At 37.6% G+C, this 20,119-nt stretch overlaps 1 protein-coding gene across 1 annotated transcript in view; it reads right to left on the bottom strand.

Moving 5' to 3' along the window:
- Positions 1-18,502, bottom strand: part of epb41l4a (erythrocyte membrane protein band 4.1 like 4A) — a 63,079-nt gene extending 44,577 nt beyond the window's left edge. The window contains exon 1 of the mRNA XM_022680884.2: positions 17,910-18,502. Coding sequence (XP_022536605.2) covers positions 17,910-18,008 — 99 coding nt within the window. The 5' untranslated portion in view covers positions 18,009-18,502. The remainder of the gene's footprint in view (positions 1-17,909) is intronic.
- Positions 18,503-20,119: the final 1,617 nt, after the last annotated feature.

The raw sequence follows: 20,119 nt of genomic DNA, 5'->3' as shown, positions 1-20,119 counted from the left end.
TAATTATTCTCAGACACTTGATTTATTTAACAGCCGACATAAGTAATCTGATTCTCATACTGTCATCATGGGCGGCTACCATAATTGTGGATCTTGTTGGAACAAACAAACAATGAGCATTGTTGTGGCGCTTTATTAAGAACAAAAACACCAGCGTTATTTTAACTGCTTAAACTACAAACATTTTCCCTGAAGCATATTACCATATTATCGTCAAGGGAGAAGCCACCAAAGGTTTGCCACCATGCTAACAGCCAAGCAGCCAGCATATGCAGGGTTAGAGCAGGTTAGCCATGATGCCATCAGCCACCCTCGACTGGGTTGGAGCCAAGATGCTAACAAACACAACAGCCAGCCAAGATTAAAACAGCTTTGCCACAATGCTGAAAGAGCCAGTTTCTTCAAGGCCAAAGTAGGTTAGCCACAATGCTAACAGCAGACCATATATTTGTGTAATAAGGATTTATGTCCTGGAAAGAAAAAATAGAACAAAAAGAAAAAAGACAGCATGGAACTAAAACTAACTACAACAGATACAAAGACATTTAGGTTTTCATTGTACCGGTTCTTTCACAGCACTATTGATTCTTGTTCTCTACATACAAAATTAATGTGTGGAGAGAAATGGATTTCAGTGGGTTTTAACACTGTGGATTTTTAATGGGGTTTCGGGTCAGAGGTCAGAGTTGAGATGGGAATCTCTGGCACAATGCTAAACCAGAAACAAACACTGCGGTCTATGACGGATTGCCGCTGTCAGTAGCATCATTTCCTCCAGTGCTGGAAAAAAAGAGGACATTAAAATTCCCAATTAAGCGAACGCAATTAAGCTGTGTGCTTTAAAATCCCATTTGTTGTCAATTATTTCCCAGTCAAATGCTAAAGCTAGCCACGGCAGATACTGGCTTTAATAGACAGAGATGGATCTGTGGTTGTCTGCGGCCTTTCAGCTAATTTACTGGAATCGATGGGACGCTCTGGCTGAAGGTACGAGCTAAAGGCTGGGTTTAGACATTTTGAGGCATCAGAAAGTGAGAGAGGGGCGTGGGTTAATTCAGTGTTTTTTTTTCTGATAGTAAAAGCTAACAAAATAAGGTGGTGTTACATTTCAGTGGCACAAAGAGGATTAGCTAATTACTGCTATCCTCCTCCTGCTAATGATAGCGGAGCAGCATAATGTGATAGAATATCCTCCACAGGATTACACCATATTACACCATGCTAACACCGTCGCCTCATTCAGATTCTATTCTCTAGAGTTACATCAGGAATGTACTACTTTCCATTCACAGGTGACTATCGCCTGAATAAGGGCTTTAAAAACATATATCAACATGCTATAGAGATATGGTGATATATGATATGATAGAATGGGCCCTGTTGTACAGCCTGCAACAGGTGTATAGTGATGCTCATTGCTATCTTACACGCTATCAAAAGTCTATTTTCATGCCTTGCCCCCTGCACTGTTAAAATAGCTTCAGAATTTAGGAATAAATGTACATTGATGGGAGTGGTGGTCTGAAAGTGAGGTGTGTTCAGGTAAAATTTCTGGCGAATTGCTATCTGGGCAGCAGCAAACGCAAACACGCTGCGCCTCTGACTGAAATGAACCTAGACAACAGTCAATATATTTACAGTCTATTACTAAACTAAAGGTTTGGAGGACATGAGCTGGTTGATTCCTATTTAGGAAATATTGCTTTTAAACTGAAGTTCAGGAAAGAGCAAATTTTTACATTTTCTTCATTATATTTTGACAGTAGTAGATTTATTTAAATCTAAAATATTTTTTTTATATATTTTCTATTAGAATTACAATTATGCTTTTTATGTAATGCTTGAATAGAAATTCTCCAGATTTAGGGGTGTATTGTCAGGCAGAAAATGTACAAAAATCCTGGCCTGTTTAGGGGGTTAATGTAGTTACCTGACAAATCTGCACTAACAATATAAGTATTTAGTCTATACCTTATACTTTTTGTGTGCTGTGTAGAATTGGGACACAGCTCTAGCATAAGTGTCACTACAGTTTTTTTATTATAAATAATTAATAGCACATTTTGAGGCACGCGTTAATTGTGCTATAAGGAAAACATGAATCCTATTTGTCATTCCCTAGTGATTAATTATGCATAATTAGTAATTACATCCGTTAATTAAACTGTATAACACAATGACAGCAAAATCTTTAGAATTCGAATGGTTAAATCAATATACTGGATTATTTTATGTATATCAGACGCTTCCAGCAGAGTTCACTGCTGTACGACTGAGACACACGGAGAGCTGAGAACGGCTAGCCAGTGTTTGTTTATGGAGCTGGTGTGAAATGGACAGCTTTTGCCAGACGGTGAGAATGTGTGTGGTGTGTGTGTGTGTGTGGTGTGTGTGTGTGTGTGGTTGGGAGGGATTCGTTTAAGATGTTCTTTGAAACATTTAACTCCCTCTGACATGCCCCTCTGTCCCCATGCCAACGGGGTCATTACATGATGGTCCAGGCCATCTGCTGCCGCCGGCTGCACACGGGCGTGGTGGGGACCGCCGATACTGCCGGCTCCGGCACATTAACTGTGTGTGAGTGTGTGTGTGTGTGTGTGTGTGTATTACTGAGTGCCAGAGGGTGGTAATATTGGGTGTGTATGATAGAGGGATCCTCATCAGCAGATGTTCCACAGACACACACACACACACACACACAGTTGTCAAAGTGTCTTTTGGGGACCACAAGCTGGAGGCTACATTGTGGGGACACACCTTTCTGAAGGCTTTAGAATATTTTTTATATCCATAGCTTTCTGTATGGCTTCTACCTAAAATGATAGAAAGTTCTGAAATGTAGTTATTAAATGTGTAATCTGTTGTGTTTGGGCACTTTTTGTGACCAAGTTAGTGTGAACTGAGGCCTTAGATTTTGGGGATTACAATACCAATGACGTCTTAACTTTTTCATGGGTGGTGTGCACAATCACCACCATCTTTTATTATTTTTATTGCATTATGTGTTATTGCATATTGCTGTCTATAAACATACAAAATAAATGAGTAATGAATTTGATCACAAAAAACAGGGAGTCTGCGAATATTTGGCAATCAAAATGATTCCGCCAAAAATACCAAAAAAGCATGTTTTCAATCAAATGAGTAAAATACTGAATTTCTTATACCAATCAATGACATTTCTAATGTTTCCTAATGTTCTTTATTGGTGCATCTGGTGGAATATAAAAATAATTGCTATGTGTTAAATAGATATTTTTAAATTGTTGTTTTTTAACTGCTTAAAAAAACAACAACATATAAATACATTCATTTAGGCTATTTCAGGAATTAATTGATGAAAAAATTGGATTTTTTTAATCAATGAAAAAAACATAGATTGTTTATTTATTAGATTATTTGGCAACAGGTTTGTTTAGCATATTTTGTGGAGTCCCACAGGGTTCTATTTTAGGGTCTGATATTGTTAACTATGTTCCTTATGACAGTAATGCTGCTATAAAAAAAAGAAAGAAAGGTGGACTGCAGGGTGAAAAACTGGTTTCAGACAAAACTTTAATTTCGGTGCTTCCCAATTAAAAAACAGGACATTTTAACAGCTTTTACCAGATGTCAGCGATTTAACATGTCATGATATTAATAATACACTTTGTGATGTTGAAAACTGGAATAAAAATAAATAATAGTGGCAGAATCAGAAATATAGTCATAGAAAATGTGAACAGTGATATTTTTTTTACGTGTTTGATATTGCACATGCACTTATTGCCAATGCCAAAGCTAAAACGATATATTATGCAGCCCTAACACACACACATAAAAACACACAAACACACCACCTCCCATGTCCTCCCTCTCTGTCCTGCTGCTGTAATATCTGGGGAACAAAGACAGGCAGGCTGATTTTAGGGCGACTCGGGTGATGGCCTGATTGTCCACTCGGCCTCGCTGGGACATGTGTTTAACAACCAGCAGCCAAAATCAGCTCATTTCCCTCCCCCCGGTCCCTCGGTCACCACTGGAAACTGTCCAGACCCTCAAACCGTCCATACGGTGGCCTGTGGTGGTCCTCCCAGTTTCCATAGCTACCGAGAAACACACAAAGACGCAGTGAAGGGGGCAGTTCAGAGGTTCAGCAATCAACAATACAGTATCAGCAGAGTCAGTCTCAGCAATACTGCACTGCGAAAAAGTGAAAATCCAGCCTAAAGGTATCTGACCTGCAGTCAAAGTTCAGGAGAAGAATGGATGATAATCCTCCTGCATAATAAAGAGGGCAAGAAACAGAAAACTGAAATCATAGAAGCCTAGGAGACCACCAGCACTAAATTCACACAAAAAACACTTTAAATATGAAGCTTCCCCTGGGGAAAGACTATAGACTGACAGTGCGTTTGGTGCTCAGACACATCAGTATCTCAATATATCAGTAATCTCAATATATCTTTCACATATGAGCTATTCTCGATTTTTATTATAACTGTAAAACAACACTTTTATCCATTTTTTTTATTTGAAAACATGCCAAACTAGTTAAACTAGTACCACCTATTAGAGCTATCGAATATGCAGTCTAATGTTTCATTTACATATTAAACGTATATGAAACAAAATTCTGCATAAAATAAATGCTTATTTAATTTTTTTTAAGTTATTTTGAACGAATACAAGCAGCTCCTTTAACCTTATAAACAGGTTTAGTATTGAACACGTTGTAGAATTACCCCTCTAATATTTCAGTTATATTTTTAAGTCTGTCTACTGAAATCGTCAGCAGCTTCTATATGTAAAAATCTACAACATCCATTATGCCAGTTTCATAAATCACATTCTAACCATAAAATATCAGCTTCAAAAACAGATCCATTATCGCTGTTTATCGAAAGATTTTGAGTTAAAGATCTTTTTTGGTTATAAAAACTCCGGCAGTTGAAATAGTTCCATTGCTGCTCTGTTTGTAGCTGCACTGTTTGGCTTGTAAGCGCTGCATCGTTGCAGTACATGCTTCGGTAACAGTGCATGACCGGCTGATAACGGCACTCATAGAATGACTCTCAGCCAATCACATTGCAGGATCGGAACTGTGGTACTGTTGTATAATAATAGGTATGTTAATTTTTCTGTATTTTCTGAATACGTAGGAAAATTTAAGTCCAGAAATAAAATCCAAAATCTCTGCAGACGAAAAAAAAAAAAAAAAGCAAACGTCACGGAGTGCTGGGTGATAATGTGTGAGGCGGCAGCTTTTTACAGAGTGAACAGTAAACACAGCCACGGGGAGAAAAGGGCAGCAACACACAATAAACACACACACTTTAATTGCTCAGCGGCCTGACAGACGCACTGTGCCGTGTACACAACAAGCAAACCCCCTACAGCACGACTCCCACACACACACACACACACACGCACATAGTGATAACAACACACCATCAGGCCAAAAGTTCAACACATTAAGTGAAACTGAAAGTCGGAGCTGAAACAGAAGAAAAAAACAGTTTCCTAAAACACCCTATTTAATGCAGAGTCAAGGTCTTAAGTGCAGTTTTTTGTGTTTGTTGAAGACTGATTTTAAAAATATGGGCTTTCTTTTAAAAGCTTTTTCACCTTAAAAAGCTTAAAACTTTCAATGTTATTTTAATTTTTTTAAGTTTAACACATTTCACATTCAGTTTAAGTTCCTTAATTATTAGCATGTAATAGTCTAATTAACGACACAGTTGTGCAATTAATTACCAATTCGCTGTAATGGCAGTTCAGGGGAACTGTGGAAGTCAAGATGAGAACTGGAAGACCAGCAGAATGGTAAGGACTACACATCAATCAGCCATAATATTAAAACTATGTCATATAGAACTTTGAATTTCTATAACATGTAGAAACTGTAGTCATATATCATGTTTCTCTACATACTTTATTAATATTACTATTATTATTATCCTCTTTTCACCCTGTTCTTCAAAGCTCAGGACCCCACAGGAGAGACCACCTATAATAATACCAGTGCTGTGACAATCTGAGGGTGGGCAACGTGATACACTTAAATATAGTAAAACATTAGATTTTTTACCAGTTTTTAAGGCCCATCAATCATAAACCAAAAAGCCAGACGTTTCTCTCTGAAGCTCTCCACTGAGGCAAAGTGTGTGCAGAGCAGACAGCTTTAAAATTAGATTTCCAGGGTCAGTAATAATTCATATGCAAGAGGTCTTTAATAATGCATCCCAGAGTGGCGCTACGTCTCTCTTTAAACCTCAATTATATGAAGAACGAGGAAAGCCTTTCTGTCCTCATTTATAGAGCGTATCTGTCTGACAGGAGCAGAAAGGTACAACCTTAAGAGCCTTAGCGAATGACACAGGCCATGAAGGGACTGAGACGTTCAGGGATACAAAGCATGCGGCTATAAACCTGTGTTACCTCATCAAGATAACACAGAGTTACTCGTGTTTGGGTGATGGAAAGCTGAAAAAGATACAGCCACATGGATTAAACTTTGGAAGTACCAGTTATTGGTGAAGTAACTACAGACAGAAAATTACAACAGACTAGGCTTAACTTCTACAGCAGTAAAAACCATGGAATTTCAAAATTAGCAGCCAGATATTTGAAGTGTTTTGCCTATGGTTTAGGTTAGGTTTGGTTAGATTAGGTTATGTTGGGTTGGGGTGGATTAGGTTAGGTTGGGTTGCATAAGGTTGGGTTGGGTAAGATTAGGTTTGGGTTGGGTTTGGGTTGTGTTTTGTTATGTTGTCTTGGGTTGTGTTTGGGTTTGAGTATTGGATTGGATTGGGTTAGGTTGGGTTTCGTCTGGTCTGGTCAGGTTCGGTTAGGTTTGGGTTGGGGGAGGTTGTGTTTTGTTGTGTTGTCAGGGGTTGTTTTGAATTGGTTTAGGTTAGTTTAGGTTAGTTTAGTTTAGGTTGGGTTGGGTTGGGTTGGGTTGGATTGGGTTTGGTTAGATTTAGGTTGGGTTTCGTTTGGTTTGGGTATTGGTTAGGTTGTGTTAACTGTTGTGTTGTTTTGGGTTGGGTTTGGGTTTGAGTTTGGAATTGGGTTTAGTTAAATTAGGTTGTGTTAACTGCTGTGTTGTGTTGTGTTTGGAAATGGGCGTGGTTGGGATTGGGTTTGGTTGGGTTTGGGTTTTGGTTAGGTTGTGTTAATTGTTGTGCTGTGTTGTGTTTGGATTTGGGTTGGGATTGAGGTCTTGATGTGGTGGTTTTGGTCCATATCTGAGTGCCATTACTGTATTTACACCTTAATGAAACCAATAGTGAAAACGAACCAGAATCCAGTCTAACTAGACTTAAAGGGGCAGGTGTGAAAATGCCTTTATATTGAGTTTCTGACTTAAATTAAATGAACAAAGGGTCTTTTCATTCTTTGCTCAGTAAAACTGTAAATCTGTGAAAGACATCAACTTCTAAGAGCTAAAAATACAACACTATATTTCTTCAAATAGCTGCACTTGGGTTTGAAGCTTTTTCAGTTCAGATATAGGGACTGAATGATGAATGTGTATCTTATTGTGTCACTAGGTGTGTGAGCAGTGAGCGCTGCATACAGAAGGGAAATGGAATTTGTGTCATAAATCTCGGCGTGTGCGTGCCTTTAAGGCGTTCAGGTGAAAGAAAACAGTGCTATCAGCGTTAATTCCTATTTTCGACAGACGAGCTTTGGTTCCTCTGGGGCCTGAAGGCAGGCGGTGATGCGGAGATTATTGCAGTGTTCTTTTCTCATTCCTCAGAAATCCGGCTAAATCCTGGCCCTCACGTTCTCGCCCGAGCCTTCGTAAACAGGGCCGAGGTCCTGTAGCCCTGTGATCTGTAATGAGGATCTTCAGACAGGTCTATTTTATAGCATGGGGTTTTATTTTATCCTAATGATGTGCTGAAGGTCAGTGAACTTTCTCCACAGTCAGTTACTGGAGGTAGCACTGTCTGTACTGTATTATTTATTATTTATTAGTACTTGTATTCATTTCCCTGTTCAGGTTGCATGCAGATTGTGACTGAGCACTTTGATGCTAATTGTTGCTAATGAGTGCTTAGAGCTGAAAGACTGGGTTTAGTAAGAATGTGATGCAAATGGTTTACCAGACAGCATGCAGCATGCAGACTGACCTGTCTTTAGCAGGTGGGATAAGGGGTAAATAATGGGTATGGGCCCTATTTTAGCATTCTATAAATGAGCAAGTATGTCTTTGCTATTATAACGTCTGGAAAAGTATGCCTTGCGCAGCTTGAAACGCACAATTATCTTAATTAATCATGGGTCTGTTTTGGGGGTGACATGAAATAAATAAAAAGATCAGCTTGTCACTCGCTATTCCCTTTTTAAGAGCCAGGTGTGCTTTCACTTTGGAGGATTGCTATTTTAACAGCGCAGCTACCTAAACATGTTTTCAACGCTCCCTTAACAAGCAGGGGTGTACGCACAATGGGCACATGCATGTGTTGACAATCCACTGCCAATTCATGCATTCTGAAGTTAAATCCAGTGTATGAGGAGAGTTCTGTGTCTTCTCAGAGTTTCCCCATATTAACGCAAGTGGACTTTAAACAATGTTTAGAATCATTGATTCCAATTTGCACTCGATTCTTGAACCAAATCACTTAATGAACTTCAGTCAACTCTACACTTAACCTATCAAGTAAATTCCTCAAAGCATCCAAACCCCAAATAGATCACATGACAATTCACCAAATATCAGTAGATTTTAAAGCTTAAATGTCTTTTAAATGCCTTATTTTCTGGAATCCTCTCCATTTTTTTGTGATCGAGTGAATCAAAACACTGACTCTGGTTCTTTTCTTGAACTTTAATTTCAACTGGGAGCGTGTTTAAGGGTGGGGCTAATGACATCATTAATATTTTATATATTTTTCTAAGATTTTCTGGTAAGGAGAGGCTCTTTTCTTAGACATTAGACATTCTGTAAATTTCTGATATTTTCATTTTTTGCTGTGATATTGTTTCAGTAATGATATTAAAAGTATTGAGATATTTAGGCAGGTATCATATTGAAATTTATAATACTGGTATAGTGACAACACGACCAATCGCATGATGACATGATACGTCAGTGTAAACTTAATGCAAACTAATGAATGTTACTGCTTGCTGTTGCATAACGACCAGGAAACGAACAGGAAAACTGTATAGCAACCACCTAGCAACACCACAGCAACCACCTAGCAACACAATCTTCTGATTCATGATTTTAAAAAATGGTAGGGGTTAATGTGAGATCTAGGGGTTAAAGTGTATGTTACAGAAGATCAGCTCTAACGCTAAACGCTAACGCTAATGCTAATGCTCCCCAGGCATTCAAAGAGCAGGCTCGGAGAATGCCTGTACCTGTCTCCAACAGGGCCATAAACTTCACCACTAAATCAAACCCCCACCCACACACTCTAACACACTAACACACACTCTAACACGCACTCTAACACACACTTTTCTCGCACACTTGGTCATGACTCTTAAGGGAAACTCTGATCACTGCATGTGCTTCCTGTTTGAAGCTGTATTTGCTTGCTGTCTGAAACATCGTCATTGGAAACCAAATAGTGGGCAAGCCACGGCTCCAACCATCTGAAGACCTGAATACCTGCAGGATTAGAACAAACAGAGCCCAACCACCAGACCTGAACACACCTCAACACAGCTGAGGGGTAATACCATTGCGGTGGACTGGGCTGAGTCCATTCAAGGACAAATTGAAGCTATTTTGAGGTTAAAGGGAAGGATATGAAATAATGTTGGGTCCAATGTTGGATATATTTTTTTCATTCACTGAAAGCAACCACCATCAGCATCAAACGGCTTGTTTCGTCGAACACTGGCTGTCCAAAATATAGGAAACACCTGCTATATCCACTTACACTTATGAAATAATGATGCTACAAAGGGTTCTTTGAGTGATGAGTGATGATGCACTTCATGCTTCCCTCTGCTGATAACAACTTCTATGGAGATGCGGATTTCATTTTCCAGCAGGACTTGGCACACTGCCCACACTGACAAAACAGTACCAATTGGTCTTATAATATAATACTCTGTAAGCCATAACCATCAACAATAAAGACATAAAGGCTTAAAATGATCACTCTGTGTGCAATACATATATATATATATATATATATATATATATATATATATATATATATATATATATATATATATATATATATATATATTATAATATAGAGCTTCACATTTTGAACTGAATTACTGAAATAAAGTTTTTATAGTATTTAAATTGTTTGAGATGGACCAGTATTATACAACACAATGTAACACACACTCCAGGAGTAAAAGAAGCCCTTACTAAACTAAATATTCCCCTCTATACAGTGCACTACTAATGAGCCAGTAGGGATCCAGTGTCTGTGAGATAAATATAAATGTGTAGATTTTTGTACAGGTCTAAAAAAAAAAAGATGTTCACTAGCTGTAAAGGTCATTTCAAAGGTTCTTCACACTCATTAAATTCCAATTAAAAATAAGATATTTTATATATATATATATATATATATATATATATATATATATATATATATATATATATATATATATATATATATATATATATATATAAGCAAAAATAGTTTTTTTAACATCATCACACAAAAGAAGCATTTAAAGAGCTTTTATTTTGAAAAGTGTCTCTAAATAACTCTAAATAAAAAAGCAATAAAAAGCAGCAGCGCGTGAGAGCATTCAGACAATGACATTACTGTCCATCAGGTGTGTGACCTCGAGTCTGAAGTTCATGCGTGCAGAATTGGATCTGTGGTCAGTGGGAGAACGTGCTGGGTTAGATTATGTCAAAAGGATTTAACTCTGCAGATTTGTGGGATAAATGAAACAAACAGGATGGGATAAACATGCACAGCCTGTCTGTCAGGCTGCTGCCCAAACCAACTTGATGTTTTTTAAGGGCGTTTTCACACCAGCACTATTTGGTTCGATTAAAACGGACTCTGGTTGGTTTGGACCCTTAATCTGGTTCAATTGAGCAGGTGTGAAAACAACCAGATCTAGACCAGCTAGAGCAACTCTGGAACTGTTTGCTTATTGTAAGAACGTGATCTGTATCATAAATAAGATCAAAAAAGTTTAAAAAACATTTAAAAAATGTTAATTGAAAACATATTGTGCTATAGCAATATAGAACTGTATCAACAGTATAGTCCACAACAGACAGATGTTGTGTATTGCGTGTTAAGAGTTTTGAAAATGTAAATACAGATCAGACAAAAGGATGCTAGTGTTTGTAAAAGTTGTAAACATCTAAGGCATTCTAAGGAGCTGCTATTATGATCAGGAGATCAGGAGATCTGGTCATGCAGATTGCTATCAGCTGAGTCCTGAAAGAGCATAATTGGCCTTGCTGTCTCTGGGAGGGTACGGTAGATGGCGCTCTCTCTTTCCCCTCATCACTCCTAGGATGATGTCAATAAGCACGATGCGTCTGTGAGCTGATGTATCGGAACCGAGTCGCTGCGCTTTCCTCCGAGCGTTAGCGCTGTGATGCTACTCGGCAGAAGTTACAGAAGTTACAAAAAAGGATAAGATAATATGATACAGATAAAAAATACAATAAAAATAATCAAATAAAGTATAAAAGTATCATTTTTATTGTATTTCTTTATCTGTATCATATTATCTTATCCTTTTTTTGTTAAACTGGGAGAACAAATCAGGGAAATGGATGTAATTTAAAACTATTATATCAGAACATTGATATGCAAGGAAAAGTCAAAATTAGAAAAATATTCAAAACCACCAAACCATCACTGATTCAGCCCAGTCTCCCCAACCACACCCATCTCTCCGTTAGAGGGTGAGGGTGTTGTATTTGGGAGCGTGCCTGGTGCCCGACACACACTGGCGCTGCCGCCACACAATGGAGGAGGAATCCCTGTGTAGTTGGGGTGTGATGAGATGGAACAGATTCCCTTTGACTGGGTTGAAGTGGGACTAATGCAGTCTCGGGATCAGGGACCTCGGCGCTGCGTTTAATGGGATTTCTAATGGGACTAGTGTATCTGTTAGCGTGGCTGCGTGTGCCCTGTTTCACACGCTGCCATATGGTCACTCTGGTTTTCCTGAAAAACTCATTTGTCAAGCACTTATCAAGTGCCAGAAGGCTAATTAGTTACCAGTACACCCCCAGCAAACAAACCATAAGGAACCCCTAATATTGTGATGAACTCGGCCCAGCTTCAGGTTGTTGGGCACCGAGCTCCACAAGAAGCTTCTGCTTCAACACAGGTTTAGTGGGTTGCTTGTGTTAATCTGAATGGTGGTGTGGTACTAGTTATTATATTATATTAATTATACTAATTATTTATAATTGCTTGAATACAGCATGCCAAAATTAAATACCTCACGTTACCAAACCTTAAATACAGTATAAAACAATTACTTTTGCAACAATAGCAGGCATAAAGCTATTAAAATTAATACACAATTTTGAATTTTGATATGCTATAATAAGCAATCCACAGCTGGAAATTAACTATTTGGTTAATTGTATAGGTGTGTTGGTGTATTTGGAGTTTAGATATGTGATTTAAATAAATAATAAATGTGATTTAAATATAATCTGCTTACGAATTTTATAAAACATGATGAAACCACTATTAAACAGCTCCAACAGAAGGCACGATATATCAATAAGTATGATACACCAATAATGTAATTATCGTGACAGGCCTACATGCCACACATAATTTTAACACTTCTTCATTAAATTAAAGCCTTATTAAAAGCACAGAAAGACAGAAAGACAGAATGCTAAGTCGGCTCAGCTAACATTACTATCCTATTTCTGTACAGCTCTTATCTTTCAGCTGGAAAACAGACAGTTTATAAAGAAGTAGTAAGTTGAATAAGCTGATACCAAGCATTATAAGTGATTCTCAGCACTGTATTTCAGTTTATATCGTTATGATATGATATGGTTGCCAGATATCAACTTGGAATGGTCAGATATGATCAATCTATCCATCTATCTTTAATTTCCTCATTTTAAATTGGTACTGGGAGCTGACTCACCAGTATGAGGCTGGTTGTGCTCTCCTGCTGCAGTGGGTAATATCACTGTGCTACATGTGCTAGACTGGCTATTGATTTCCAGCCTAGGTGAGCTCACCAGCTTTCCTAAATCTCCAGCTTCTCCTGGAGAAGATTCTTTGAATTTTGATTTCTCACCAGCAACACTTTCACTGATCCTGATATTAAACACCACTCCAAACTTTCTCCAGACATACCATCACATATCGCTGCTCTCCCACAAAAAAATAGTTTTTAACATAAAAAAAAAATTAAATTATTAATTTCTATTGGTCCATTCAACATTGCATTTTGACACAATGTACAGATTGCACAAAGGGGCCATACAATATATTGTGTTATTATCATTGTTTTTTTTACTCTTTAATCTTTGGATGCACAGAATGCATTTTTAATATTCTAACATGTGACATCACTGTCTTCTGGTAATTTTTTTGTGATTTTAATACTGCAACAAAAATATATATATAAAAAAAAACATATTTGCAATGTTGTTCTTTTTTTCAATAACATACAGACCCAATTCACACAGTGCAATTTTAGTGGTACATTTACTTCAGCATAGTCATTTTAGTAAACAAACTAGTTTTAAGGATAGCTACCATATCTGATAGTTTATAAAGACTGAAAGGTTTGGGAAGGTAGCGAACTGATATAGAACATGAAGCGCATGCCTATAGCACAGTTGAACCTAAGAGGTTTCAAAATATTACCAAAATAAAAGTGTTTTTTTAAAGGTTAGGTAAGGTTTCTAATCATTTTAAGCAGGACTCGTATGTTTCATTACTTCGAAAATTGTGTTTAGAGCTTTAGTGGCTCTTTAAGGCCAAGACTGAAAGCTGTTTTGTCAAACCTCCAATTCTGCAGTGGCCTAGAGGGCACTTAGCAGGATACACAACACCAAATTCTTGGGGCATGAAACACATCCCAGGCTTATTGTCCCTTCAGAGATGCAACCTGCTGCAGTGAGGGAAGCATTGTGTGGGAGGAAACTGGCAAAAACGAGGATGATTGAAACTGGACTGGGGGTTAAAAACGTGAAGTCTTGTTTTTGTTAAAATACGGCGGAGTGTCAGGAGGTCCCGGCCTGCACCGGCCAGAGAAAACAAACCCCGCCTCTCTGCTCTGAGCCGCCGCCCCCCCAGCCGTCTTTCTTTTATAGCGATGGAAACACGTGAGCCACTCTGTTCCTCGCTCAGAATCCCGCACACCCTGTGGGCAAACTCAATGGGCTCTTTGTAAGGAATATATGTGTGTGTGTGTGTGTGTGAATGAGCAAGTGTGTGGCTCCACAACAAGAGGAACACTGCTCAGACCCGATAGCAGCTTTCCAGCTCCAGAGTCCCAGAGCGCAAGATGCCAGGTGGACCAGAAGCTCCTGCTGTCATTCATAAAGTGTTAACTGGTAACTAGGAGTGGGACAGAATATCGATATCACAATATATCATTACATTACATGTACAGGGGTTGGACAATGAAACTGAAACACCTGGTTTTAGACCACAATAATTTATTGTGGCGACGGACAGTTCTGGTGGAAACAGTTGTGTCCACAGTTAATCCTGTTGGATGTGGTTGGTCCTTCTTGGTGGTATGCTGACATTACCCTGGATACCGTTGCTCTTGATGCATCACAAAGACTTGCTGTCTTGGTCACAGATGCTCCAGCAAGACGTGCACCAACAATTTGTCCTCTTTTGAACTCTGATATGTTACCCATAATGTTGTGTGCATTGCAATATTTAGAGCAGAACTGTGCTCTTATCCTGCTAATTGAACCTTCACACTCTGCTCTTACTGGTGCAATAATGTGCAATTAATGAAGATTGATCACCAGGCTGCTTCAATTTAGCCATGAAACCTCCCACACTAAAATAACAGGTGTTTCAGTTTAATTGTCCAACCCCTAAAAAGGTTATTCCTATTACAGAAAAATAAAAAGGAAGCTTGTTTTTTGTCACACGGCACACATCCAGAAAACCAGGCACTCAAACAACCCAACATTACATTAAAAAAGTCCTAAAAGACTACCGAACAATATGAAGGAACTGTGTTTAGAGAATATTGGAGCTGATAGATAGATTAACTAACCAAGTTCAAAAATCATGTTTTTTTACAATGGTAAACTCTGGGTGGTATTTTAGAGAAATCTGGTGAAAATCCTTTTATTTTTTTATATCACAATAATTGTCCTAATATTGTACAGCCTCGTGTTTTCAAAAGTATCCTTCGTATCCTTCAAACAGCTTCTAAATGCAGTTTAGACCTAACATAACTTCTGAAGCTCAAAGAGCCGCCCTCTCCATCAAAGAGCTGCTCTTCACAGTGGCCTTTCACTGACCGCATGCTTCTCTTATTTACTGCCTTTTTTTTTTCTTCAGTCCTGCATACTTTCCTGGTGAAACCACGCCCAGAAGAAGGGGTTAAAAAGTCAACCGCTGCACCCTTTCCCCATGTCATTATTCCTACAGCAGCTGGTTCTGGAGTTTAAACATATTTTAACATGTAATACAGTATATACACTAGTACATCTTAAAGTTACTTTAGTTAATATATTATATAGATGTATTAAACACAGAGTGATCTATTTAAAGCGTTTATTTATTTTATTGTTGATAATTAAGGCTTACAGTCAATGAAAACCTAATAATCAGTGTCATAGAGAACTAGAATATTATATAAGACCAATTGGTACTTTTGGCATTTTCCTGCTGGAAAATAAAATCCGCATGTCCATAGAAATTGTCAGCTGAACCACTGATTTTTGTGTCTTCATTGACTGTAAGCCATAATTATCAACAATAAAATAAATATTTTTCTTTTGTTTTCTTTTATTGTATAATGCTTAAAAAAGGTCTATATAATATATGAGTTTCATTTTGAACTGAATTACTGAAATAAAGTAATTATTCAATTATATATATATATATATATTTTTAAATGCATTATTATTTTAAAAAAGTATATAAGTCTACTGTATATAAGTATTATTGAAGTGATATATTATTGAACTCGTCCAGCCCAGCTCTACTCATATAAGACTCATATTGAACAGCACTGCCCAAGGGCCCACCTGTTCCTCTTAGCATTAACAATTAAAAGCAGATGAGCAACCTGATACAGCTGATGGGTAATGGAGTGAGTGTGTGTGTGTGTGTGTGTGTTTGCATATGTGTGCGTGGTAGAGAATCCCATAATGAGCCATTATAAAAAAACTGAAGACACAAGCTAAACGCACAGAAGAACATTAAAGGAGATGTGGAAAGTGAATGTATTACCACTTTAAAATAAGACTACCTTTATAAAGGGTTTATAAATGGTTTACAATTAGTTTATTAATGGTTACTAATTAGGTTGTAACTGCCTTAAAAATCCCGTAAGCCCTATACTGTTGCCCTTTCTATATACGTGTTATAACTGATTATTAATGATTTTTAAGGCATTTACATCATAATTATTTACCATTAATAATAATAATAATAATAATAATACCTGTAAACCATTTATAAACCCTTTATAAAGGTAGTCTTATTTTAAAGTGGTACTTTTTCTTATCTTGAAGATCAAATAAAAATTAGATTAAAAAAAAGGATGCAAACAAGTGATATTTACACTGTGAACACTCATTTTTTTTTCACCCACAAGGGCAGCTGTGATCAAAGGCTGCTTCAGTTTGTGCTCCACTGTTTAACAGTTCTTTTTATAAAGTTCTTCCCAAAGCATGATGGGAAATAATCTACTTGCAGTGCTGCAAACAGTGATGCTGCTTGATGATTAATGATTCCTGTCTTTCTCTAGGCAGGTGCTGGGCTGGACGAAATGAGCAAAATTTCTATCACAATATGCTGTAGTATGATATAATTATGATGATATAACATTTAGACATTATGTTATTATGATATAATGTCTGTACCTACAAACTTCTAAAAAAAAATTAAATATATAATATAAAATAATGTTTACTGAAGGAGTGGGCAATATGGCCAAAATATTATTTATATATTGTATATAATGATATTTAAAGACATTTACCCAATACCTGATATTTATCACCATATTTTGACATCCAGACCATCAAGACATAATGCATCAGTAGTTCTTGAAAGGTTTTTAAACCAGTTTTTTAAAATATAAAACATATATACAACTGCTGTTTGGCAAAAAAGAACTTGTATCTTCATTTTTTTACTTTTTTAATATTTATATGTATGGTGTTCTTTAAATTGTATCAGAATTTCATGATAAATGGACCAACAAATATCGTCATAACATAACTTAGTATAGAATAAAATCATTTTACAAAGATTTCCATTAATTAGAAGCTTTCAATGTTTTTTCTTCTTGTTCTGTAAAGTTGAGTAGAGCCATCACGAAGATAAAAGGATAAAAGGAGTGTCGTCGACACTATGATTACAGATGATGTCCAGTTAAAAAGCAGCACTGACGTTATCTATAACATGTTCAGAGTATAGAAAAACAGTGTATTGTGAGTCAAATAACAAAATCATGATATGTAAAATATTGTCATATTGCCCAACTCTAATATTGAATTATTGTAAATGTATTAAAAACTTGTATCATCGTTATTAAACATTTTATAATACACAATATCTATTGATATTGATTTATTGCCCAGCTCTAAGTGTTACCATTGTGTTGTCTGATAGGTGTGGCAGTGGCACAGGAATACTTGTGAGTGAGAGCCTGGCTCTGGAATAAGGGGATAACTGGGGGGATTCTGCCTGTCTGGTTGAATGGCAACCATACAAAGAAGAGAAGAGACAGAAGGAGAGATGGAATTGATTCAGAAAGTGAGCATTACTGACCTTAATGCCCTGCTGCTGAGAGGTGAGGGTGAGCTTGGTCTCGTCCAGCAGCAGAACCTCGCAGTAGAACTCCTCCTGGACCGAGCAGAAGCAGCTCATGGTGCCACCAAAATCCCTCCTCTAAAAAACTGCCACTCAGATTCCAGCCAGCCTGTCCAGCTCTACCCCAGCACCATGACCAGCACCATGATCAGCCCGGCCACCTCACCCGCTCCTTCACTTTCTGCACTTCAGCTTCCTCCACCTTTTTCCTCCAGTTTAATTCGGGTGGTTTATGCGCTCCTCCGTCTGACAACGGTGCAATCTGGCAACCCGGCTAGCCCTGCTCCTTTGTGGGGATCAGCGAGTAACACACTTCCATCCGCGCGCTGCTGCTGCTGGAGATAAGAGGGGGGGGTCATGAGTGAGAGTCCGGTCTGCAGGTGTTTCCCGCTAAACCTGCACAGGTAACTCCAGTTAGTACAGTTTAATCGCTTCTTCTTCTCTGGTTTTGTAATAAATCGCGCTGTTTTTGGAGCAGAAGCTGCTGAACTGTTCAGAAGCGCAGACGCGGTGAATGCAGGACTCCGGCGCTCCGTTGCCAAGCAGCTATTATTTACCCCACCCGTTATCGGTCCAAGCCCCGCCCCCACGCTGCCATTGGTTAATAGTTCTTTCTTTCTTTCTTTCTTTCTTTCTTTCTTTCTTTCTTTCTTTCTTTCTTTCTTATTACTATTATTTACCTACCTGTCCCTACCCCACAGTTCCATTGGCTAATAGTTCTTTCATTCTTTCTTTCTTTTCTTTCTTTCTTTCTTTCTTTCTTTCTTTCTTTCTTTCTTTCTTTCTTTCTTTCTTTCTTTCTTTCTTTCTTCCTTCATTCTTTTCTTTCTTTTTCTGTCTTCGTTTCTTTATTTTCTTCCATTCTTTCTTTCTCTCTTTCTTTCTTTCTTTCTTTCTTTCTTTCTTTCTTTCTTTCTTTCTTCCTTTCTTTCTTTCATTCTTTCTTTATTTATTTTCCTTTTCTTTTTATTTTTATTATTTACCCCAGTGGTCATTATTTTCTGACCAAGCCCCGCCCCCACACTGCCATTGGTTAATATTTCTTTCTTTCTTTCTTTCTTTCTTTCTTTCTTTCTTTCTTTCCTTTTTTCTTTCTTTTTTATTATTATTTACCTACCTGTTTTCCGACCAAGCCCCGCCCCCACACTGCCATTAATTAATAGTTCTTTCTTTTTTTCTTTCTTTCTTTAATAATATTTTTTTCATGATTTTAATGTAACCATCTCAGAAATATCATGATAAAAATAATTTACATAGTAACGTATATAAATATTCTGCCAGGATATTTTTGTTTAGATGAAGGCAACAGCTTGGAAACTTAAAATACGCATAAATTATCTTCATAAATTTTCTTAATATTCTCATATATTACTGAAAATATTATATTTATTAATGCAAATGGTACAATTGGTCCTCTTAAATGAAAACATGTAAATGAATGTGTATATGAATGTAATTAACAAAGTAAACTGTTAACCAATCGCAGCGCAGGAGGCGGGGTTCAGAAAACAGGTGGGGAATAAAAAAGCTCAGGAGCGGCGCGTCTCCTCACCGCGATTGTTCTCAGACTCCGCCCACATCCACTTTACCTTCCACTGAGACAGAGAGCGCGCGAGCAGCGGCAGCGCACTGCCCTCTGCCGGAGAGCACGCGGAGCGGGACAGAGAGAAAAAGCAGGAGGGTAATTACAGTCATTTTAGTAATTTTAGGGAGGGAGGGGAGGGACATTCCTGTCTGACTTTTTGATTTAGTGTGAGATTATTTTGAGCAGTTTATTATCATAAATTAGAATAAAATGTCATAATTATTTTGTGGTCTCAATGTATTCCTTTATGGTCTCACTCAAAACACACTTAGAATGAGTTAAATCGAAGTGATCCAGACTACGAAGGAACACATAAGGAATCATGCAGTAAACTGTAGTACAAATGTGTTAAACAAACTAAAATACCAAAATGTGAAGAATTTAGGTGCTCTGGGGAGCTTTTAACTTGAGATTTCTGAGTCTGGTAACTGGTAACTCTGATGAACTTATCCTCTGCAACAGAGAAAACTCTTACTCTTTCTATACAGTTTCATCATTCATCTTTTTTATGGTCTTTTTGACTGAACCTAAACATTCTTTCAAAGTTTTTTTTTACTTAGTTGAGCAGTTCTTGCCATATTGT

The sequence above is a fragment of the Astyanax mexicanus genome, chromosome 20, assembly GCF_023375975.1.
Source record: "Astyanax mexicanus isolate ESR-SI-001 chromosome 20, AstMex3_surface, whole genome shotgun sequence".
Classification (NCBI taxonomy): Eukaryota; Metazoa; Chordata; class Actinopteri; order Characiformes; family Acestrorhamphidae; genus Astyanax; species Astyanax mexicanus.
The sequence above is the reverse complement of the archived record's forward strand: the minus strand, read 5'-3'. Positions and strand labels throughout refer to the sequence as shown.